Genomic DNA, 25,435 nt, shown 5'->3' with positions numbered 1-25,435 from the left:
CAGAAAGAAAAACATGGGTACAACTTAATGCCTACAGATGGGGTCAAGTCTGCAAGCTGATTGGGAGAGACCTCCTTCTGCCATAAGGAAGATGGATCTTGCCTATAGTGGCACTTACCTGTAATCTCTATTCTTGAAAGGTTGAAGCAGGTGGATCTAGAGATTAAAGTCAGTTGACAGAGAGACACCTTGTCTCAGAAAAAAATAAAAAGAAAAAAAATTTAAAATAGGGAAGACTTACTTTGGGAACTTTGACAAAGGGAAGAGTTTAGATTTGTGGTATAGGACAATATTGCACAGCAGAGAATGTTTTCTTCTGTGACACATGAACAAAATTACCACAAACCATAGACCTTATGATGATACAAGAATACTTCTTGAAGTTCCAGAGGCTCAGGCAGCTTTCATGTCTATTAAAGGCTGGCTCTGTGGTTCATAAATGGTCTTTTTGTTGTGTTCTCCTATGGTAGAAAAGGCAAAGGGTCTCCTCAAGGTTCCTCTGTGAGATCACTAAATCTAATGATCTAATGATCTAATGGCCTTATAAAAAAAGTTCTGCTTCCAGTCCTTCCCCTAATATCATTACCTGCCGTTCTTCTGCTGTGAACCAAATGTTTGTTTCAGCTTGGGGACTAAGGAAACATAACAATCAGTTCATAGCAGGAGAATGGAAGCCAATTGTCTAGTCATGGTAGGAAACAAATTATCATATTGTGAAGTATGATCTTGTTGCCTGATCTTGGTAAACCAGGAGGCTAGAATTTGGGGCTAACAAGTACATATGTTCTTGTTAGATTTATTGGGTGCTCCTGGTAACATTGTGATATGTGATTGACTGCTCAGGTATGGATACTGATTGCTCAAGGAGCTTCAGTTTAGTAGCAGTGCAGAAGAAAGTGGGATGTTTTAGAAATGCCCTTTATGATGACATCAGAGTGTCTTGTTCATGGTTCAACTAAAAGATGGCAAACCATGGGCTGTCATGAACACACAGGAGGCAAAATAAACCAAAGCTGGTAAAAGCAGCCTGTCCCCAACAAACTGGCTGGATTTAGTCACCCATCCTACCAAGTATCCCCAGATAGAGGAAAGGGAGCACGGTGTGGCACACCCACAGGTTGATGGTCAGAAAAGACCTATCAGGATGTACAAAAACATAGTCTTCAGCATTTATATACTTCTCCCCACCAGGCATATCCAAAGCTTGGGGTGTGGTTACTAAGGACATTCATGGGTCATAGAGCCCAGCTGAAGTCATTTAATAATCTTCTGTTCTATAGAGTGGGGTTTCCTGTCTTGCCTGGCTCAATTCAGATCTATAGTGGTGCTGATGATAGTAAGGGATGGCTTGCTGGTTTTTGTTTGTCTCTTTCTGTGCAGAGAAGATGTTTAATTATAATTTCTTGGTCTCTATGGACTCTACCAGGTCTTAGGGGACCATATCAGACCAGAATATACAAACTGAACTTTGAAACTGGCTTCTTGGGTTGCACTTAATATTTCTCCTTTGGTCTAAGGGTTTAAAAAGGCCACAAAAAGAACACTATTCAAATGATACACCTTCACCATTGCTTTAACAACCATGAGCTGTACTCTAACTCATGGCAAAGCATTGAGGAGTAAACCGAGCTCATTTCTTTGGGTGTCAGGACATAACTTAAGGATGTGAGGTCAATGGGAATTGTCCACAGTCCAGGTATCTTAAATTCTCTCTTCATAAACTCTAAGTCAAGCTCTTAGCTGAGACTAGATGACTTGAAAAGATATGTCTTTGCTTCCAGGGAAGTATGAAAGGAAGGAGGATAGTTATTTGCGTGAAAGTGGCCACTCTCAAAGATCAGATTGGATCATCTCTCTCTACTTGTTTACTTACAATGCCTTGATGTATGCTTACACCCCTCCTCCTACCCCAAATCTTTTGAAAAATGAAAGACAGGAGTACATATACCTGAGGTCATAAAAATGTCCCCAAAGTCTTATCCCCTTTGGAAGACATTGGTGTTACTAAAGAATTCTTGGATTTGGAGCTAATGTCAGCTATGTTTACTCTCTAATGTTCAGCCGCCATCAGCACCATGTGCGCACTGCCTCTGTTCAATTTTCTTATTTTGAAAATTAGGAGAAAAATATTTACCCAGCGGAGGTATGTTTATGTTAAGCAAGTTAGTTTGTGCAAAGAGCCTGAAATGCAATACTTACTAGACAAACTATTGCTTTTACTGCCTCCTCAGCACCCCTCACACCCAAAACAAGAACACTGGAAATATAGTCTCATTCCCCGATGGGATTCTTGGATCAGAAAGTGGAGCTCCTGACCACTGGAAAATAAACTAGGCTCGTAGAGCTGCCCCAAAGGAGCGGGGTTAAGATGATCACCTCAAGGAAAATTCCTTCCCGAGGTTTCAACTTCCATAGAAATAGTGAGGGGGTCATCAGCATTGCCCTTCTTCTGGCAAGCATTTATATGCTCTTGCTTCCAAATCATGGAGCTCTGCCTGTGTTCGAGAGATTTATGTAAGACGTTCTTGTTCAGTATACACTGGGTAAGGCCCCAAGGAATGTGGTGATTTAGCAGATAGTCAGAACACTATGAGGATGCTCTCTGTAACCTGGGTCTAATTTCTGCCGCTCTACTATGCTTGATTACTAGAACTGAGAACTTGCTGACTACTCAACTTGCTAACTAATGTAGATAAACACAGAGTATTTAGATGTGTGTGTGTGTGTGCGTGCGTGTGTGTGCGCGCACACATGTGCATCCATGAGCATGCCTATGTGGATGCATGCATTGTCAGCTTGGGTTTGCTCACTCTGTAAAGTGTACACCGAAGGAGGTCATGAGGAGAGGCAAAGATAAGGTCCTTCTTATAGGTTTCCCTTTTAATTTTTAATTTCTTAAAACAAAGAGGCGCCATCTGGCTCATACATAAATGGTGTATGCAAATGATTTACAAAGGTAAACTGCCAAATTTCCTGTTACATATTTAGCTCGAAAAAACAAACATGCCCGCATCGAGTCAGTGGAGCAATTTCTTCTCTTCTTACAACAGGCTGGATGGCAGCCACCTTTTCCTCCTGTGGCTCACTGATGCTTCCAAGAGGGCCTATACATGGGCTTTGACAAAGGTTCCTTTGCAGATACCACGCTTCCCTTCTTAGATCTTCAGAGAACTCAGAGACATTGGTGATCCGATGTCGAGTTAGATAAAATTGCAGGCATCCTGAAAAGGAGCAGGTTGCAGGTTGAGACTCCAGAGCAGGCCTACTTTCATGTGTGTTTATTGAAGAAGCGGGCAGTCAGTGGAGCTCTGGAGGAGACAGGAGTAGAGGGGGGATAGATGCTATGATTCAGAGAGCCCAAAGTGGGGTCACTCTGCTGCCCCCGTGCTTAGCTTCATGCCTGACTCTCTGTAGAGTTAATAGAACTTTCGGTGAAGGAAAACATGCGTGTTCAAGGTTGAGCAGGAAATGGATCAGACCAGACAGGAGCCCATGGGCAGTCAGATGCCCAGCACTGTGATGCTATCCTTTGGCGATCCAGATCAAGCCTTTTCTAAACAAGTGGATACAGCATTTTGGAAGAATGCCCTGAGGAGGCAGGCGAAGAGTGACCTGGATTGTCTAAGTCTGGGGTGTGTGCTTTAGGTTAGAAGTGGGGTTCTAACCCTAAAGTAGAGCAGTGTGATAGCTGGTAATATGACATGAGGTTCCAAGATGAGAGTTCTGGGGCCTACTTCTCAGCAACTCTTAGACATGCTGAGAATAGTAATCCACAGAACATGGGAATAATTGAGGGCGTGGTGGTAGAATATTTCATATATATAGTCATATATATTTCATATACACACATATTATTTATTTATTTTAAAAAGAACAAACTATCATTTTAAATTTTACTTACCAATCCCAGTTCCCATTCCCTCCCCTCCTCCTATTCCTTCTACCTAGCCCCCGCCCTGCCCTCTATTCACTTTTCAGAGAGGGTGAGGCACATTGCTTTGGGGACGGTCCAAGGACCTCCCTACTACATCTAGGCTGAGCAAGGTATCCATCCAAAGAAAATAGGTCCCAATAAAGCCAGTACAATCAGTAGGGATAAATCCTGGTGCCACTGCCAGTGGCCCCCGTAGTCTGTCCCAGCCATACAACTGTTACCCACATTCAGAGGAACTAGTTTGGACCTTTACTCTTTTCTTCCCTGTCTGGCAAGAGTTGATGAGCTTCCATTAGCTCAGATAAACTGTTTCAGTGGACGTACCCATCATGGTCTTTACCTCTTTGTTCATATTCTTACTCCTCCCACTCTTCAACTGGATTTTTGGGAGCTCAGTCCAGTTGGTTCAATGCAGGTCCTCTGTTTCCATCAGTTGCTGGATGAAGGTTCTATGGTGATATTTAAGATATTCATCAGTCTCGCTCCAGGGCAAGGCCAGTTTGGGCACCCTCTCCTCTATTGCTTAGGGTCTTAGCTGGGGTCATCCTTGTGTTTTTCTGGGAATTTCTCTAGTGCCAGGTTTCTCGCTAGCCCCATAATGGCTCCTTCAATCAAAATATCTCTTTCCTTGCTCTCATCACTATCCTTCCTCCCATCTCAACCATCCTGTTCCCTTAAGTTCTCCTCCCCTTTTCCCTTCTCCCCTTGTCTTACCTTCCACCCTCCCTACTCCCTCTATTCCCATGCTCCCAATTTTGTCAGGTTATCTTGTCTATTTCCTTTTCCAGAAGGATCTATGTATGTTTTTCTTAAGCTTCACCTTGTTACTTAGCTTCTCTAGGATCATGAACTATAGGCTCAATGTCCTTTGCTTTACAACTAGTATCCACTTATGAGTGTGTACATACCATGTTCATTTTTATGGGTCTGGGTTACCTCACTCAGGATGGTTTTATCTAGTTTCATCCATTTGCATGCAAATTTCAAGATGTCATTGCTTTTTCCACTGAGTAGTACTCTAATGCGTAAATGTGCCATATTTTTTTAACCATTCTTTGGTTGAGGGACATCTAGGTTGTTTCCAGATTATGGCTATTACAAATAATGCTGCTATGAACATAGTTGAACAAAGCCAAGAGTGGTATTGCTGTGCCCTGAAACAGGTTGATTCCTAATTTTGTGAGAAACTGCCATACTGATTTCAAAAGTGGTTGTACAAGTTTGCATTCCTACCAGCAATGAAGGAATGTTCCCCTTACCCCACATCCTCTCCGACATAAGCTATCATTGGTGTTTTTGACTTAGCCATCCTGACTGGTGTAAGATGGTGTCTCAGAGTTGTTTGATTTGCATTTTCCTTACGGCTAACATTTCCTTAAGTGTCTTTTGACAATTCGAGATTTTTCTGTTGAGAATTCTCTGTTTAGTTCTATACCCCATTTTTAAATTGGGTTATTTGGAATTTTGATGTCTAATTTCTTGAGTTCTTTATATTGGAGATCAGTCCTCTGTCTGACATGGGGCTGGTGAAGATCTTTTCCCATTCAGTGGGCTGCCTTTTTGTCTTATTGACTGTGTCCTTTGCTTTACAGAAGCTTGCCAGTTTCAGGAGGTCCTATTTATTTACTGTTGTTCTCAATGTCTGTGCTACTGGTGTTTATATTTAGGAAGTGTTCTCCTGTGCCCATGCATTAAGGCTACTTCCCACTTTCTCTTCCATCAGGTTCAGTGTGGTCAAATTTATATTGATGTCTTTAATCCATTTGGACTTGAGTTTTATACATGGGGATACGGATCTATTTTCATTCTTTTACATGTTGACATGCATTTATGCCAGCACCATTTGTTGAAGATGCTTTCTTTGTTCCATTGTATAATTTTAGCTTTTTGGTAAAAAATCAGGTTTCATAGGTGTGTGGATTAATATCTGGGTCTTCTATTCAATTCCATTGGTCAACCTCTCTGTTTTTATGCCAATACCAAGCTTTGTACAGGGCTGGAGGTGCCTCTGGAAGTTCCGTTATTATGGATTGTTTTGGCTATCCAGGGTTTTTGTTTTTCCATATGAAGTTGAGTATTGTTCTTTCAAGGTCTGTGAAGAATACTGTTGGAATTTTGATGGGTATTGCATTGAATCTATAGATTGCATTTGGTAGGATTACCTTATTTATTATATTGATCCTATCTACCTAGAATATTTCATTCTATGGGAGTCACAGTTTTCTTACAATGATGAAAATAATGGGCTCTTTGGTTTGAGTCTCTGCTCTTAAAATTCCTATCTTTGACCTTGGGTAAGTTATTCATCCTTTTTGTGTCTCCAACTATAAAATGGGGCCAATAGTTCCTAACACCTGCATTTGTTATAGAGATTACATGTTAATACATATAAAAGTCTTAGGATGATAACTCAGCTAAATAAGCATTAATTACGATCACTATTATTAGAACTAAAATACCAGTGCCTTCTTTCTTCTGGACAAAGAATTTGCAAAGGTCTTAGCTAACACAGGCTGATCACTGTGGCAAGCAGGTGGGAAACACACAACGGTCTAACATAAAGAGAAGCTTATTTTCAGGTCACAGAGTAGTATTAACAGGTGAATTTTCTGGAGGCATAGTACTCTACCACACTGTCTCTCATGCAGGCCAATGGTGATCTGCACTTTGCCTTAGATACTCCAACACTTGTAGCCAGCTGGAATGGAAGAGGGACATTGAGTAATGGGCTTCTTTGTGTGGATTCTCAGATTAGGAATTTCAGCTCCACTCAGCCACCTAGCAAGACTGAGGACTGCCCATCAGAGGCAGACATTTTGCTTCCCCATTTGCCTGCTGACAGGAGCTGGTCCTTGTCGAGACACCACACTCGGTCTTAACCAAGTTGTCCCTGTCGTGGTGGAAATGAGGCCGGGAGCTGCTGGGGTTGGACCACTGCTCAATCTCTGTCACTTTAGCTGGGAGCCTATCATAGAATGAGGGAATCACTCTTCCTTGCCTGGCATATCAAATGGAAGTAAGGACATCTGATGTCTAGACAGCAGGGAATAGAAGGCTAGAGGAATCTCGGTAGACTCCCAGTGCCTGGTTTATCCTATCCCAGCATCTGTTCGTGTCTTCAGCTCTTGTACCGGGTGTATGGTGCTCATTAGAAGACAAGGCAAAACACCAAGAAGCCAAAAGAAAGAAAGACTGGGCTTCACCAAGATGAAAAACATACTAACCTGGCAGGGGAGACACCAGGATCGCAAAGAGGTTTTCTAAAGGTGAAGCTGGGAGGCACTGACCCTGTGATTTCCCCAACTCTGGGAAGCAGGATGGTCCAATTAGTGGCAGTGGAGGACTGCGTTCGTGCTCTCCCCTGAGTAGAAAGGAAAAGCAGAGAGGAAGGAAAGGAAATCTTCCCTTTACAGGACTCTGACAAGAAGCAATAATCAGCTACGGGGAAAGACTGGTCACAGATCATATACCTGACCAAGAACAACTCCCTGGGGAATAGGGAGGCAAATTCCATCTCAATAGCAAGTGAAGAAGAAGGAGGAGGAGGAGGAGGAGGAGGAGGAGGAGGAGGAGGAGGCAATGGGTGGACATCTCTGCAGACAGGTGCCATAATATACTTACTTCAAGTGAATTTAGAGAAGCAACTGAAATGCTAATGCCTATTAATCTGCACATAGCTGCCAAGAGAAAGGGACACAAAGGAAGGATCGGTAGCTAATTATAGTAGGTATTACAACCTTACTGTCTTGATTAAAGCCAGGGTATCTGCACGCTCATTATCTACAAAATAACAGACATTTTGGGATATAGACATCTACTGAGGGCGAGGAGTGTTATTTAGGACACTTTGGTAGTGATGCCTGTGGTGTGTCTACTGAGATAGCTCATCTATCTGTGAAATCTGGAGTTCTCTTTGGGTTTCTATACTTCCTTTTGGTCTTCTGTGAGGATAAATTCTTCATATAATGGTAAGAGAGAGGAAGCTGAGTTTCTGTTCATTCTGGGGGAGGCACAGCCAAAAAGAGAAGAAAAAGCCAGTTACTTCATTCTCTGCTATTGCCTTGACTCCAGTTCTGAAATGTTCATTTTCTCAGCCTCTTTCCCTCTTCCTGAGGAAACTAGTAAATTATTTAATTTTGGAAACAGGCCTGTTTGCATAACTATACTACCTAGATTGGTTTAGTGCCTGAGGTTTAGTCTTGAGTGTGCTCTGTTTTTGGGGATACCAAAGAGAGTCAGCTAGTAGGCTAACGAACTGGCTACGTGAGAAGGATTCCTTACAGTTTCCAGGAACTGTGAGTACCTGAATCTTCCTTGTATACATCCTCACACCATCTTCCTTCCTAGACAATTCAGTACTTCATTTCAATCCTGTGGCAATAGCAGGGATATCTGCCACCGCCCAAGCTTTCTAGAAAAGGCAGAAGTGAATGCAGGAAAGGCTTTGACTCTTTATGCCTGGGATACTGTGATAGGAAGATGCATGATGACCAGAAAGTTGAATTAAAAACAACTGGACTTTTAAATGTGAGAAAGTTGGGACGTTTGCTTCTCAGTGGCCTAAAGAATACTATCCTAGGGAGAACTCTTCCATCTCTGATTGTAGGCATGTTGTATACTACAGTGATGGCCAGAAACCCAGGTTTAGTAGTTGCATTGACTAACTGACATAGAACAAATCTCCTTCTTGCCTATGTTCAAAGTTCATCTGTTGTAAAGGAGGAGTTTCCTGTTTCTCTTCATCCCCTTGACTTTCTCATCTCAGAAGTATGATTCATACAAATACAAACAGAAAAAAATGTCTGCATTGCATGGATACTTGGTTCAGGCTTTGTGGGTTTGTGGAAGGATTTTCCACCAATGCATCAAAGGCTTCATCACTTCTCCTGGAGCGGGAATTAAGGACTAGGACCAAGCTTAGTCACTTTGGTGACATCCGTTTTTATATTGGCATCCTTGACTGTCAGCTCATAGGGTTGAAGTCAGTGCTTTGTTTTGTAGTACGTTTTCATAGCAGCAAAAATCTTTCTCTAAATAAAACCCGGATATGTGGACAGAAAGACACACAGGACATTAGGAATTCATCTTCTTTGACTTGAGTAGTTAACAGACAGTCCTAGGTAGCCATATTTAGGTAGGACATACTGGTCCAGGCAAGGGACCATGAGACTCTGTGCCACGGAGAACAGAAGAGGACAGAAGGTGCCACCGGAGCATCACTGGGACTCAGAAAGGTGCTAGATACAGCTTCAAAGTCTACAGTTGAGGGCTCAAAGCCATTGTCGTGTTCTACCATAACCTTGTAAATGAGCAACTGTAGTTGTCAGTTAGGATAACGTTTTTAAAAGTGCAGCTTTTAGGCCACCCAGTCCCTTCTGTGCCCCCAAAATGTTCAAAACAAATGAGAAAATGTCAGCTCCTTCGGCTTTTAAGAAACAAACAGCCAGAGGGAGCCTTAAATGTCATCTCTCTCACCCTGATGGCCCCAGGCAGACACGCATCAGCATCTTTCCAGGAAGATGGCCTGCTGGCGTTTCTCAGGGCTCCTGGGATTCCTTCCTCAGGTTTTCTCCTTTACCCTTTCCAGCTGTGGCGAACTGATATGCTGAGCAGTGAACAATCTGTTTTTCTAGTTTGTAGAATTCTCTAGAAATGTGGTAGTCTCAGTCATCTCTACCCAGAGCCCTACATGTTTCAAAGTAAATCTATCCTCTGTCCTCAGTGGAGAACACTGATTTATAGTATAAAACGACATTATGATTACTCAGAAAAGAAATCTAAGAAGATTGGGGTGATCCAAACGGCCCTGCGCTCTTCATAGGTAGTTGGTTAGGTTTTGTTTATCTTGATTGACAAGAGAACCAGGGTAGTGAAAACTCTGCCCCTGCTTGCCCTGCTAAAATGACATTCTAGAGCAGTTTTCCATTGATCTGATGCAGTCTTGTCTCTCTGAAAGGTTGAAATCTGGCTGTTCCCTCCCATCAAGGAAGGTGGTACGTGAGTGGGATGGACGTTATTAGTGCTTGCCTGTCTCCATAGGGACAAGACAGGGAAGATGCTCCAGCAGAAAATTTCAAGGACAGGAAGCATGTTTTATTGAAGCCTATTCTGATGAGGGGAAGCAGGCTGCGGGAGACCGTGGTGGAGGGTGGTGCCTCACCTCTGGTTGCTCTCCCCATGTCTGTTGAGGGTGGTGACGGATGCAGCTTAAGAGCCACCATTTTCCTTCTGAAGTGCAAAAGGCCGGTTGTTTACCGAGACAAACTGAATATATAACATATACAAAAACACATATATTTCCATACAAATATCTTCCCGACCAGTTGTAATTAAGATATTTGCATGGAAAGAGAACATTGTATTCCCTTGACTTCCTCTTGCTAGGGGATTTTGTTTCTCTCATAACCCCACATAGCTCAAGAATAAGTGAGTTGTCTGGCAAAGCAGAAAGAGGAGGAGGAGCAAGAGGAGGGGAGCAGGTAATCTGGTCAATTCAGCAACTTTGCCCTGCCTGCCCCCTCCCCAACATTCCCAGACTTAGCCTATCATCTATGTCAAAGCTGGAGGTAGGGAGATTTGAAGCGTAAGGTGTGCAGAACACCCACGAAATCCCAAGTCAGGCTGTGAGGCTGTGTTCATTTGAATCTTCAAGCTTCTGCTTGGAGCTATGCGACCTCAGAAAATGTACTTAAATTCTCCAAGCCTCAGATCCCTCATCCGAAAAAGCAAGATAAAAGGAGAGTGAGGGAGAACAATTTCTTCCTTTGTGTGGATTAAATAAGATAATGTATGCAAATTGCCTAGTACCTATTAGGCACTCAATAGATGGTTATTATCATTCCATGTAAGTGAATAAGGGAGAAATTATATATAAGAAATTTTAAATAAGTTACATGCCAAAGTATTGTCTATGATAAGTCTTTGGTGCTGGATCCTAAAATTAAAGGGGAGAAGAATCCACTTGAGAGAACTCGGAGAGACAGCAAACAAAGCCCCTCAGCACTCTAGGTTTTTGGTGTTTAAGTTAGTCTGTTAGAAGGCGAGAGAGAGAGAGAGAGAGAGAGAGAGAGAGAGAGAGAGAGAGAGAGAGAGAGAGGAAGAGAGGAACAGTATCAGGTAGTGAGGGTCTTCCTTATTGTGAAGTTGCTGGCTTCCACCAAGAACTAACTTTTATAAGTTGAACCACCAACTTGTCAGATACAGAATGCCATTCTCCAGGCTGCACGCGCTGTCTTTTTCTTGAATACTTCAAGGTTGTGTGCTTCTGGGACCCTGGGAAAAGAACCAAGGCCAACTGAGATCTCACCTTCCTTTTCTCTTACCATTTGTAGTTTGGCGATCTGTTCATTTTCATGCACAGCTTGGCGTCATATTTATACAAGTTCTTTGTGCCATGCTGTTTGGGTGCAGCTGGTTGTTCTGCTTTGGTGGCTCGTCAGTGCTGATATGCTGATAAACAGTGGCACAGGATTAGTGGCTGAGTTGAGCTGGAATGAGCAGGACTTGGTTTCTTTCCCTCTGTCAATCACCTTGACACCTGTGCCTGAATCTTCTCCCCTGATTCGCACGATTCAACCTCTAGGTAGGGAGGATGTTGATGCTTTGCACTTGGTCATTTTCTTTTTGCTGGTTCATTCCTCAGTTTTCTGATCTTTATTTATATATTTATTTTCATATTCTTGAGTCATTCTATTGTATATCTCTCTCTGGGAACTAACTTCCTTTGAAGACAAGGGAATTTATACCATTCTTAGCAGAGATTTTCACAAAAGGGCTTAATATAATGCTTAATTTTAATAATATATAATACCACATGAGATGTCGTAATGGACAAGTAATAATGTTTCTACTGCCTTAAGTATTATTAAATCAGGCTTCATGGGCTTCTACTTGACGGATGCCAATGGTCAGTATATGGAATCTCTGGGAAGGTGTATTGGAAAGCTACACTGGTGTCTTCCTGCAAAACCAGCTGTTTCTTATTCCCCACCAGTGGCTCAAACATTTACTAATGAATGCAGAAGCTGAATGAATATATCACAATGATTAAAATGTGCAGGAGACTAGATTTAGCTAAAGGGGTAATTCGTTTGTTATTACTGTATGACCAGCTCTCAAAGGTTCTATGACCAAAGCATTTAGTAAGGCAGTCTACATGAGAGGTCAGATTATATTGAGATAGAGAACTTAGAGCAAGGGAGACAGATGAATCAAATATTTTCATCTATGCTACCTTAAAGAGACAAACCAGATTTTATTTTATTTTCCAGTAATTGGGAGTTGTTTTATGTATATACTCTCCAATGTTTTCTGTGTCAATGACCAACTTTCATATTTCAAATATATGAACCTCTCAGTTGTTTGTAAATTTAATTCTCTCAAGACCAAGTAGTATATGTCTACAGGATGGGCAAGTCTATATCAGGTAACAGCTCTCAGTGACTGGTGGTGATTGTCCTACGTAGAATGATGAGCTATATCTAGGGTGGGGAAAAAAGCATGTATTGATATCCAGCATGGATCCGGAATAGCAATTGGTAGCACCTGTGTCCTGTTATTCTCAGGCTTGGCATTCATTATTCCAGTCTGGGCTTTTAACTTAGGGATTATTCTCGACTCTGTAAGGCATTCTCTAGTCATGGCTTCTCACAAGTGCAGGGACTCCAGTTCAGCATGGGTGTGAACTTATTGAATGCCCCTTCATTGTAGGAACATGTACAGAGCGTGGGGGTCACCAGATCGACTTGCACAACTGGGGGCATCAGTTTATCTGTCCAGATCTGTCGGTGGAGCTAATCTCCTAATGTCCTAAATTATCTTCAGTTAAGCAGTTGTTTATATTTTAGGACATATGTACAGCAAAAGTAGTTTGCTTCTGGGTATATTTGATGCCATGTTTCATGTCCTTCTGCCAAGGCTTTCAGGAGTCGAGTCACGTGTTTTTTTACCAGCTTAGTGACGCCGATTCTGTGCCAATCTATATCAGTGTACCAGCCCTGTCTTAGGCATATTTTTTACTTGCTCTTTGTTCTTCCATTTGTTTTAGAGGTCCAAGACTTGGGTTTTGTGCTAGGATTCTCCTCCCAGGCAGATAGACTTGCCAACACTGTTGGGATATTGTCGTTGCATTGTCACTTTGCCTATTCAGCTCAGCTGGGTTCCTGCAAAATGAACCACTTTTCACCTGATTGTTTTATAAGAACCTTTGAGAAATCCTTGCCAAAATCACAGCAAGTGATCTGCCATGACAAACTCGTGGAATCCTGACATGGAATTAAGCTAGAAGTCACCTTGTTAAACTGATTTGACAGAGGAGTTGTTAGACCAGGACACAGGAAGAAAGGAGAAGGGGAGGGACCGGAAGATGGGGAAGGACTTGTCAGCTGCTGGTATGTCCTTCCTTAGTAGTAGACTCATCACAAAAGCATTGGTCTTCTTTCTTAAGAGCTGATAGTCATGTTCATCTCTGATTACCACTGTAGTGTGCTATGTTCACTGGTTGGTATGAGTATTCCACTTTACAGACATGTAAACTGAGGTTCAGATGTCAGTCGGTAATCTTCAGGTTGCACAATAAATGGAGGGTGGATTAAGGTTGGTTGTTCTGTTTCATAATGAAAGTATGCTTTAAAGAGATGGGAGGTTAGCTATCAACACAACAAAGAACATACCAGTACAATATGATCACCATGAGATGAGTTGGAATTCTAAGGTGGAAGTGTGAGTCTATATAAAACCAGTCCCATGTGCTTTTTCTCTAAAGGAGTTTTGTGGCAAAGCTATTTTGAATAAAGGGGATGAATAATTGGGATGACAGCGCTGGCTACAGTAGCAAACAAGGAGACCTTAATTTAGGGAGCCTGGGCTCTCCAATGTACTAACTGAGTAAGCAATAGCAAGAGAATTGATCCAAGTGGGGACCCAGGATGGTAACACAGATTGAATCATACTCAGTGGCAAGTAAAAGATATTAAAAGTAAGGTAGGTGATGGGCATATACAAGCAATGTTGTCTTAATATTAATAAATGGTTTGTAGGAGGTGCTTTGTTTTGTGTATGTTTATTGCAAAAATACATACTCAAGAGTGTCTGATAATGTGTTTGATTGAGGTGTCATCAACAGCAATGGCATATTTCATCAAATTTATACTCATTAATACCAATATTATATATTATATAAAATAGCATATATATGTATATATTGTTATATATTAGCATATTTATTAGTATATGCTAGGCATTTTATAAATGTTTCTTTAATTAAAATATAGCAGGAGATAGACATACTTCTTAGTCCACGATCTCCATGACACTCTGTGGCTTTGGTGCTAGACGTAATAAATGAGCCAAGACCAGACTCGAGTAAAGAGATGCTCTGAGGGGGTGGTCCTCTCTTATTTTGGTGTGATGAATGCTTTCTGCCCCATTTTTCTTAACCAGCAGCAATAGAAGGATTATCAACTGTAGTGATATTTGAGCCTTGAGGAGGATGAAGCTCGGGTCTGTAGGCCTTATGTGAAAACAGACGGTTCTGGGTTCTAGGGAAATGAATTCTTTCTCCTGAGAGTGTTTCTCGACAATCCGCACACCTGCATTTTAGATGTGTGACAAGGGGCCACAGGCATGGGATGTGAGGTTGCAGCTGGTGACTGCGGAGTTTTGCCTTCTTCTGAGTCTGAGATGCCAAGCACCACTCTATAACAGGGATTGCTGAGGTGTGACGCTGTCATTTAAGGACTCATTATACATGAGCACAGAGCTGTCAAGTGTGTGTTTCTGTGATGCTGAGAAATATTAGAGAAAAATCTACCCTAGCCATATCCTCACAGTCATGGCCTTCTTTCCCACACCATCTATCCCTCGACCTGTATCTAGCTCAACCCTCTCTGGAACTGTGCCTAGGCTGTTCCAAACCTTTGTATCTCAGTCTACCCTAAGAATTTACTAACTCTTTAGTAAATTAAAGAAAAGTCTTTATTTATCTTTCTATCCCTTCCAATGTCCACTTGTGTCCTCTAGTACCGAAACAGAGAATTTTTGCCTTTAGTTTCTGTTGGGGAGCTTCTGATCTTACCACATCATTCAATATGACTTTTGAGGGTCAATACTTATCTTATTGTGCCCATATGTAAATGTCTTTCCTCAAGGGTGATCCTTTCTGAACTATTGAATGCCATTTCTTGCCCCTTCCCTACCTCCCCCATCAACTCAGCATCATAGTCCCACTTAATACCTGAGTGATGTCTTACTGGTCCATGTTTCCCCCTTTCTGGTCACCCTTTGCCTCGTTCATGGATTTACATGTGTCTTTTTATTTAAAGTTCTGAGGTATTTAGTTGAGAGCCCACAGGTTTTCATGGTTAGAATCCCATGTTGCTTTTATGACTCCACGTCTTTCTCTATGACTACTACATATATAAGCCTCCTCTGGAGGGATCACTGGCGATTGAAACTTTGCTAATTGGAAATAAATTCACAACAGCCACTACCACCACTTTCTATTGTACTGTAGAATAGCCTGTTAGCATGCATGAACACTCTCTTGGCAAGCTCTTGAAGCAGAATCCTATGTGAACAATATGTGTGCCACCTTCCTGCTATGTCTAACCTCACAGCATCTTAGTGTCTCTTGATCTTTGCAGGAGGCAGAAATCACCCAGGTTGGTTCAACAATTGGATCCACACATACTCCTTCAAAGTCAAAACCTTTTGCTTCCCACCCTTCTTCACCCCACCCCTTGCTCATGTAGGATCCTCGGGGGAATACCCATTTCTCTTTTCCAAAACCGCAGTCTGTGGTTCTCTTCCTGACCCTGCCATAGAAGTCCTGTAGTTCCACGCAGCCCTACACGTCTGACTCCTGGCTCACACGACAGCACACTCCTTTCCACAGATGCCCAGTGTCCTCTGTAATTGCCAGTGAAGCCTACACTAACTCAGAGGGCTTCAACAGCTACACTTATTTTCTCCCAGGCTGCAGGTTAGAATTCCGAGTCTAGGCACACACAGCTTTGACTCTTTCTCAGGCCTGTCTCCTTTGTCCTCACAAGATCTTCACTCTGTAAGTGGCCAGATTTCCTCTCCCAGTGAAGACACCAGTCATATTAGGTTAGTGTCCTACATAATGACCTGTCAATCCCTTCTATCCACTATGAACACATGCTAGGGAGCTGGGAGTTAGAATTCCAACATATTAAATTGGTGTGGGGGACAGAATGCAGCCCACAATACTTTCTCTGTCCAACCGTCCAACAGCCCCTCTGTCCATTCATCTTTTTCTTCTTCACCCTCCATGTTTCTACTTCTTGTCTATCCCTCGGGTCCATCAACAGCCACCAAGCTCATCTCATTGTCTCCCCAGAGCGCATTTCTCAGCCTCACCCTCTGGGTTTGCACACACAGACTTGCTGCTTCGTAAACATCCTCCACCAACCAGCCTCATCCTTAGGGGTTCCCGTTGCCTCTGGCTCCACAGAGAGTCGGGCTGTGTGCTTTTCTTGCCCTTTGCACACAGATCTTGACCCCAGAGGTGCTTAAGAAATGTCAGGGCTACCTTACAACGAATCCTTCCTTGGAGATACCTTAGCTTAGCTCCATCCCCTAACTTTTAGAGAGGGCTATCAAGGGAAGGGGAGTTTGCCAGGTGCCAGTGGAGAATGCAAACACCTATTCTGTTGACAGCTGGAGGAGGAGGGTGCTGATGCCTGTGCAAACGACACCAAGGCAAAGGCTCTACAGTGACCTCATCTACTTTCCAAACAGGAAAAGAAGAAAGGGGGATTTGCCCTAGGAATAGCAGTGAATTCATGAATTTTCTGCTAATACAAAAAGAGCAAATATTCCTTTTCTTTGACCTAGTGGGTTGAAGATACTAGATAAAATGCACTTCTTTCCAGAGTGGTAGCTGTTGGGTGCTAATCCTATGGAAAGGAGAACCGACCCATTGGAGGAAATCCTGTTGAGTTTCGGTGATCCTCAGAGGCAGACTGATGAGTGGTATGGGCTAGGAGTAGAGTTATGGTGGTGTGTCCTTTGGGCTGGGAGTGAGTGTACTCCTGATGATGCCTTGTGGACCGTCAGCTTTTCTGTCTAGGAGTGTTGGTGGGCTTCGGAGGCTGTTCTCAGCAGAGACATCTATTCCATTAAAGACAGGCCTGCTTCCCTTCTCTCCCCCCTTACCTCCTCCCTCTGTCTTTTCTTTCTTCCTTCCCTCTTCCTTCATCCATTTTCTTCTCTCTCTCCCTCCCCACCCTCTCCCTCATTCACTGTCAGGAAGGGCCATACCAGAAGGGCCCATTCAGCGTGTCGTGGCCGCAGCAGAGACTAGCAGCGCCAGCAGCTTCCACTGTGAGTCCAGAATTCATTTTGGGGGGCCAGGGCTGTCCATACAACAGACAGCTTGCAGGCTTTGGAGAGGAACCTCCATGTGTGGGAGGCTGCTGCCAACTTCGTTTTGACCCCCTCCTCTCATGGGGGCATCAGATAACATCCATGGAGGTTCCCTGCCAAAGCCGTTGGTCTGCTTGTGATGTCTCATGGGGACACGGCATGGTGGGGGTGTGGGGCCATGATCTGCTAAAAGTAGGTGCACATTCTGATCTAGGTGGCTGCCAGCAATTCTGTCTAGGCCTGTGAGTTGGTGGAGGCTAGAGGCTCTGCATGGATGGCCGTTTGGCTGCTTTCTCGCACTGCAGGAGGTATGGCCTTGAGTCTTGCATATACTGTGGTTGTCTAATGCTCCCTATGAGGTTCCCTTGAGGGATCTGAGAATACCCTAAATAAGAAGGCTGATGGGTTGTCCAGCAGGAGGTGTGCACTTGGTCTCCCCTGAATTATCTTCCAAAATGATACTGATGCTCATGACAGTTATTAAAAGACCACAGTTACTAAGTCATCTGTATACTTGGGGTAGATTTCTATCTCCTCTTTTTAATGCCTATGGTATTTTTTGGGAGGAGATGGGCACACTTCAGTTCCAGTAGAAAGCCCACCTGTCCTGACTTGGTTATCGGACCGTATCAAACATCTCCTATTTCCTCTGCTTCCTTTCCCATTCTGTTTCTAGAACAATTCACAGAATCACAAAATGTATCAACCCTTAGAAATAAAACCGAAGCCTTAGGTGTAACCCTGAGAAACCGTCTCTCCGGTCCAGATGCTGTGTTTAAACACCGACTGAGTGCGCTGTTGAACGGGAGAGTTTCCAGTTCTAATGTGCAAGCATCTTCCGGTGCTGCCGCTCTCGTGGGCTGGTGCACAGGGGCACTCTGACGATTTCATTCATTTCCCGCCTGATTTGGTTAGCGAGGTATATTAAGCGTAGCCTCTCAGGTTCTCCCAGGGCCTCAGTTGCACAGGTTTCTCATTGACACTGCTACTTAGAGAGGAATTAAGGTTCAGGATTTTTTTTTCCTTTCTTGCCAGCCTTGTGTGACACTTGCGGGCAGAATGGCTACGAGAACTCAGACTCTTCTCTTTGAAAAAAGTCAGGTGTTTTCAGGTACTTTAGGGTCAAGCTATTGGTTGCAGGAGTTGACAAGGTTTGCTAAAGTGCCGTAGTGATCATACGTATCAGCTCATTTGAGTAGTTATTTATTATAAATCAATGGTGTGTACTTGATTATCTCAACTTGCACACTGCTAGCGTAAAAAGAGAAGCTCTTAATAATTAAGAAGGAAAGAGAAGCATACATCTCCACCTTCTCAAGTGTGTCAGGACAGTCATGGATAGGGTAGGGAAGCCTCTGCCTTTAATCAGGGAAATCAAAGATCAAGTGTAAGGTACAGAGAAAATTAAGGAGTGGCTGGTCCTTAGGAGAAAAATAAGGAAGAGAGGAGACAGAGAGGTGCGATCTGATGTTGATAGGGGTGGTGATAGCGAGAGTGGTGTGCGTGTGTGTATACAGTTACATGCACATATGCACACATGTGTGCATGCATGTGCAGATTTAGGCAGGCAGTCAAAGCAATTGAGGTGCTTAAAAATGACAGTGCATATCTTATTTAACTTCTCCAAGCAGAATTCTCACGACTTGATTAAATGTTCTGAAATAAGTCAGAGCTGAAAAGTCCGACTCAAATGAAGACATGCACATTAGATAACAGGAAACACATACTTGGTGGCCATGCATTGGCAAAGCAGGCTTTGCTTGGTGGTTAGCACGGCTTTCATGTGCTAGAGACATCACTAACGAGGACATCAGAAAGGGAATAAGCTGATTCATTTGTTTTAGAAGCATCTTTGTAGAAAGTCCCTTAATCTGTGATTTACACTGGCCCTTTAGGATGTCCCGAGGCCTTTCTTTCTTCGTTTTGGTGGCAGTGGGAAAGGTAACTTGCATTTGAAGAGCATCTGCTGTGGGTTGACACTTCGCTAGGAACTTTGAGTTAACTTAATTATTTAGTTTACACTGTTCTCATGAAGAAGTCCCACTTGAAGGAAGAGCACACAGACATTGAAACACAAAAATGGAGAAGAGTGGAACCAGCATGGAAATCCAGGTTGACTGAAGTCTGAAACCTCTATCTTTATCAGTTGATCTCAGTGGCCATCCTTGGGTACCAGTTAGCATGCAGTAGGGAAGGGGAAGAACAGCTGGACCCCCTAGGCTATCCTGTAGTCCTGGGTATATTCTAATTTGCATGGCTGGGTCAGGAGCTATTAGTGGATGTGCTGGGGTGATGTTCACGTTGTGGCTGGTTGCGCATGAAGGCAGAGCAACATCTTTTGCTTCTCCATGTCATGTTCTTAGGAATGGGAATGGGCTGGGAAATTTCTTTTGGAAGCATGTGAGCAAGTCTTCCTGGGTGGTGTCCATGTTAAGCAGAGATGAAAAAGAAACCTTGGTGCAACAGGGGTCCTGGTTCTCATGTGCGTTTGAAAGAGGGCAAGTGCATTGTGCATTTATATATGTAGTTCTTGTAGAGGGAGAATGCACGCAGAGTTCTGAAACTACTCAAGGCTGTTTTGATGGGGGTTGGGTGGAGCGTTGAGTCGAAGCTAGCTTCTGATTCCATACTGCCTTTCTGAACGGAATCCACAGACTCACCTCATCTGATTTGGGGATGCTATCAGTGAGAAGCAGGTGTATCTGAACCACACCTCAGATATTCAGTACCAACTGTGCACCTTTGGATCTGTTTGCAACGGACTTTCATATATCTTCAAGAAAATATGCCTTGCTTTATGCATAAGATGGACTCTCGAGGTTCCATGGGTTCTCCCCAAAAGTCGCTATGTATATACATAAGACAGACTTGAAAGAATAAAGAAAACATGTATTTTAGGATGTCACTATCCTTAAAGAAAACTCAGTTTTCTTAAAGGTTGCTGTACTTTACCTATAATGATATGGTTACCTGGACTTCTAAAGCCTATTCATCCTAGGATAAGGGTTCTGTCTATTCAATGGTAATTAATCTTTGAACTCCTTAGCATTTAGCAGTATGATGTCCTGAATAGGGTGTCTCAGTGTATGACAAAGCACATCTCTTAAGTTTCACAGGCAGTTCCTTTTGGATAGAGAGACACTATTCCTTACCTTTCCATTCCTTTTTCTTACTGCCCCAATGACAGCACCACAAGAGTGTATTGCAGGCTCTTGAACACTGTTTACCATTCTCGTCTAATTATGAGACTACGGTGTCCCAATCACACCCTGGTGCTTCACAGCTTATGAGCTGCTACATGATTTTGTTCTTCACCCAAGAGCTAAAGAGAAAAGCTTTGTTCAGTCTCCTTCCTAGGATACTTCTCTCTGACTTAGGGCTCTGAGTCCCTTCCCTGATATAATACAAACAAGCTACTTACCTTTCCTTCTCAAACTTTAACCTGTCTCAACTGACTTCTCCATTCTGTAGCTGTGAAACTCTGTAAAGTCCCAAAGGGAATGGAGATGAAGCTGAGAAGTATCTACTTCTGATCCTTCTTTGGGCTGCCTATCTAGGGCCTATTTGGCCACTCGGACATGCAGGGAATGTCTTAAAGCTAAGGAGGAATTAGTCACAGTTAGAAGGGCTACTACCTCCGCAGACAGAAGGATTAGTTGCCTGGGTTCTTTTCTGGATAGGTGGTCACCCCTTCAAATGGCAAGTAATCGTTGAACTCCTGGTTCCCTTAGAATTTTGCACTGTGGTGATATGTATAGAGTTTCTCAGAACCAAACAAGTCCTTAAAACAGGATGGTAAGAGGTCCTTGGGATGGGTGGAGCTCAGGCATTCAGGCAAAAGATGTGTAGGAACCCCTCAGAAAATGGCAGGACACTTTTTGGCTATACCATCCAAAACTGCTCACAGGGGGAGTTGCCCTCGTCCTTGTCTCTCTTTCTTTGATTGGACCTTAAAAAAAAGCTGGTGCATTTGCTTCTCTGATTGTTTCTAGAGACAAATGGGTCTGAAGAAATCCATATGTCTGGAAGAACTGGGGCAGAAGTGGGTAGACACTGGTGGGGAGTTCCGCTGTCTCTAGGCTGGTGCCTGTCTCTTACCGTCGGTAGTTAATTCTGCTCACAATTATTGCTGCCTTCTTCCCCCAGCCACTTGTGGTTAACCCTGATGGAAAATAGAAATCCATCAAGACCTCCAGCCAAATGCATTAACATGCATCTGGCTGAGGAGGTTGTCGCCCTGGTGGAGTTTTCAGATGCTAGCATCATGGTCACATATCATGAACCTATCACATGATGGCTTATGGATGGTATAGTACCCGGTGTATGGCTCGTGCCATGCAGGGCACAAGGTGGGTGAGATGAGGTAATTGCTGTTCTGCTTTCATTGGGGAAGCCAGTTTCTATGTGGCCCTCCTGCTCCTACCTCAATCTCTCTTCTTGGGTTCATTTCTAAGAATGAGGCCTTTGATCCCAGAAATAAAGACAACCTTGAGTTGAATTTTCCAGTGTTTTCCTGGGATTCTTTTAGCTATAATTCTCAGTGCTAGACCACGACCCTCATAATGGCACCAGATCCTCATATACTGTTTCTCCGTCCCCTTCTTCCACACCCCCATAGAGGCTTCCCCCCTCATTCCTCTGCTTGTTTTCCCTCTGACACTGATATTACAGAAAGAAATGCTGATGGGAAATAGATGCCCAGACAATCAGAGGTAACATGGTTTGAAGTGCGCAATGATAGATGTTGCTGTGGTCCAGCAGGTTACTGGAGACCAAGTTGTGCAGTAAGGAAGCCGTGCCTTTCCCAGCAATGGCTTGGTATAGGGACTCTGCAGCTGAGCCGGGCGTGATGCAGAGAAAAGTCACCATGGGCAGACAACGGAGGCGGAACCCATACCCGACGGCCGTTTCCAGCCTGTCTATGGGAAACATAGGTTGCAATCTGGTGTCGTCTTTATGAGTGCTGCCTGGGATGATGGGAGCTGTCATCTGACTTTATCATCGCATCTGCCAATATAGATAGTTCAGAATGAAAGCCGCTCTTCAGCTTTTATGGGGGTGTTTACAGAAATCTAATTGTAAACTATCTAACACATTTTCCTAAATTCACTACTCCAGCTCATCAGTTTGTGGGCTTTATAGCATCTTTACTGAAAACAAACAAACAGCAACAACCAAAAAAATTTTTATTGGTCAGTCTTCCTTCAACTTGAAAGTCCACAAGAATTTCAACTTGGTAGTGCATGCAAAGATTCTGATTATCGGAGTCAGAATATTTTAAGCTTAAGTCTTAAATCTCTCTTCTTCTTCTTCTTCTTCTTCTTCTTCTTCTTCTTCTTCTTCTTCTTCTTCTTCTTCTTCTTCTTCTTCTTCTTCTTCTCCTCCTCCTCCTCCTCCTCCTCCTCCTCCTCCTCCTCCTCCTCCTCCTCCTTCTTCTTCTTCTTCTCTACCTAATGTCTTCCCCCCTTTTTTTCCTACCTCTCTCCTTTCCTCCATGCAAAGTGGTTGGTAATAATTACTTTTAGAGACCAGTATGTCTCAGAAGGGCGAATGAAGCCATACACCTTAATACACTTACCATGTATCATAATGTTGTATGATGGCTCTCAACCTTGCTATACTATGGCCCTGTTCATTGAAACAGGGACGCTACCTCTGGCTTCAAAGTTGAAATGTTGAAAGTATCTTTTTCACCTCTGTTATGGTGAGGGGGTCAGAAGTTTAGATGACTCAAGTTATCAAACTCCTCCTGGAGACAATCCACGCACTCTAGCACTCAGCATGGCTCATGTTGAGGATGACCCACTAGGTGACCTAGGGAAAAACTTCAGTTTCAGTAGTCTGGGAAAGCTTTTGGAAACAGGAACACATATGAAAGAGGAGTCTTGTGTTTGGGAGAGGGGAGAGCTAAAAACCAACCAACTGTGATTACTGGCTCAGAGTTTAAGACTTTCTCCAGTGTTGATCCTGTGAGAGCCCCCGCTCCACCCCACCGGCCTTCTGACCTTGAAGTAGAAGTCAAGAGGCAGAACTTGTTTACAAAGGGAGAAGGTGTGACCCACAGCTGCAGGCCTCCAGGATGGCCTGGAAAGCCACAAGCGGCCTGAAGGCTCTGAGCCTCCATCCCTTTCATCTGCCTCTGCCTCCTGCACTCTCCCTTCTATGCAGAGAGGCCTCCTGGGATCCTGATGCAGAACAGGACTCTGAGCTTCTCCCAAGACAGGGGGAGCATTCTGAGGTTATCCACTCTCTGCTTCACGGGAACTTTATGTGTTGAAGCAGATGGTACCTACAAGTCCTTCCATGAAGTTTACCAGTCTGACAAATAGGGGTATAGGAGCCTGTGGATGAGGCAGCCAGTATGATGTAATGTTGGAGAGGAGGGCCTCCTGAGGTCTGACTCTTTCTTTCACTGGTTTGTTCACATATACACATGTGTGCAAACACACACACACACACACACACACACACACACACACTCACACACACACACATACACACTCACACACACACACACACACACATCTCTACAAAATCAGGCTGCCAAGGAGGCAAGTACTATAAAGGATCTTTGTTCAATATTCTTTGCATACTGATTCAGATAAATAATTACTCTTTGGGCAAATTTGTGTAGTTTCTGAGCAGAGAAGCATTTTCACAAGCCACCAGTCTAATCCATCATTATTACAGATGTGAACGTCGAATCTAAAAGGAACCCTAGGCTTCTGGAGACCTGGGGTCACATCTTGTCAGGACTGTGACAAGATCTTGGGTATTTGAGTCCCAACCCAGCGTCTTTCAGTTGGATTCCAGGTCTCTGCTGATGCTGGGTCCCTGTTCTGCCTCCTTCTAGAATGCTGGAGATGTCGCCGGCCTCTGTTAGGGTAATGTGGCTGGGTCAATCAATACCCCTCTCCTAGAATGTCTCAGGGGATGCCTAACTAGGAGCTTGCGCTGAATAAAATCGTCATGTAGCAGCTTGTGTTGATGAATCGCTCTGCAGTTCACAGAGCACACTAACTGCCATTATCAGCCATTCTCAAGCTTCCCCGAGAACGTCACTCTGCCATTTTTTCCCTCTAAGTTGAATTCCCTCCTTTCTGTGAAGATGAAGAACCGGTGTCTACTGCTTTGTGTGTGTGGTCCTGCAAGTGATCTCTTTCCTCTTGGGCTGCGAGTATCTGTCTTCTAGAATGAAAGTATTTTGTTTCATGACTCAAAGAAGCATCCTGTTTTCCACTGGGCAAACAGGTGCATCTAGTTTCCAAGAAAGCTCTGGGGTGTCCAAAGCCCCAATGTCCTGACTCTCATCTGAGCTACTCCCACAGACATCAGCGAGGCTAGATGGGGCAGCCAGGAGTTTGCCAAGGCTTTGCTTGCTACTCATGTGTCTCCCGTGATGTGCTTCCAACTTTCCTTAGCCTGGGGATACAGCCATGGATGACAGGTCTCTGCGGTGATATGTATTGTTTACTGAAGTAATTAAAATATGCAAAGTGCCCCGCCTCCCCCCCCCCCCCCGCCACCCTTTGCACTTCCCTAGCTTCTTCTGGCATTTTCAGATGGCAGTTAATAAAACACAAGGGGGCCCAAAGGCTCTGGTTTCCCTCCAGCTAAAATGACTAATTTGGAGTGATCTGAAAGTCATAGTTGTTACCCCTGCCTATGACTGTGCCTTTCTGGTTGATCTGCTGAAGCTGTACCACATGACCTTACTGGTAAGGGAAAGTCAGTGTCCAGAGGAAAAGGGGAAGCAAATTCCTGGCTTGCTTTTGGCAGCAACACAGAACCAGGAAAGGCGTCTCATCTTTCCTTAGGGTGCTTTTACTTTGAAAGTACAGAAGCCTAGGACACTGGGAAGTAATTCTCTAATTCATCCTAATCTCTACCATCCCTGGCCACCAAACATCCCCTTCTCCTTACACAGAGAAAATCACACCCCCCTCTCTTAAATTTTCTGAATGCCAGGCTCAGAGGTTTCTTTATACAAATATGGGCATACAGTAGAGCCATAGACTGACATTCCCATGTCTGTCACCACCACCGTGACTGTTCCTTGCTGACGTGCGTGGAGAGTTACCAAGATCCAGGCACGCTGCCCAAATTTCCAGG

The 25,435-nt window shown here is 43.7% G+C and overlaps 1 protein-coding gene across 3 annotated transcripts in view; it reads left to right on the top strand.

Moving 5' to 3' along the window:
• Ntrk3 (neurotrophic receptor tyrosine kinase 3) overlaps window positions 1-25,435 on the top strand; it is a 355,416-nt gene that overhangs the window by 303,469 nt on the left and 26,512 nt on the right. Inside the window, exon 16 of one of the 3 annotated variants that reach the window (XM_075952951.1) lies at window positions 17,207-17,281. The exons of the other annotated variants lie outside the window; for them this stretch is intronic. Coding sequence (XP_075809066.1) covers window positions 17,207-17,281 — 75 coding nt within the window. The remainder of the gene's footprint in view (window positions 1-17,206; window positions 17,282-25,435) is intronic. 3 annotated transcript variants of the gene reach the window in all.

This window comes from Microtus pennsylvanicus, chromosome 18 (assembly GCF_037038515.1).
Source record: "Microtus pennsylvanicus isolate mMicPen1 chromosome 18, mMicPen1.hap1, whole genome shotgun sequence".
NCBI classification, from domain to species: domain Eukaryota; kingdom Metazoa; phylum Chordata; class Mammalia; order Rodentia; family Cricetidae; genus Microtus; species Microtus pennsylvanicus.
This window is presented reverse-complemented; position numbering and strand designations above follow the sequence as displayed.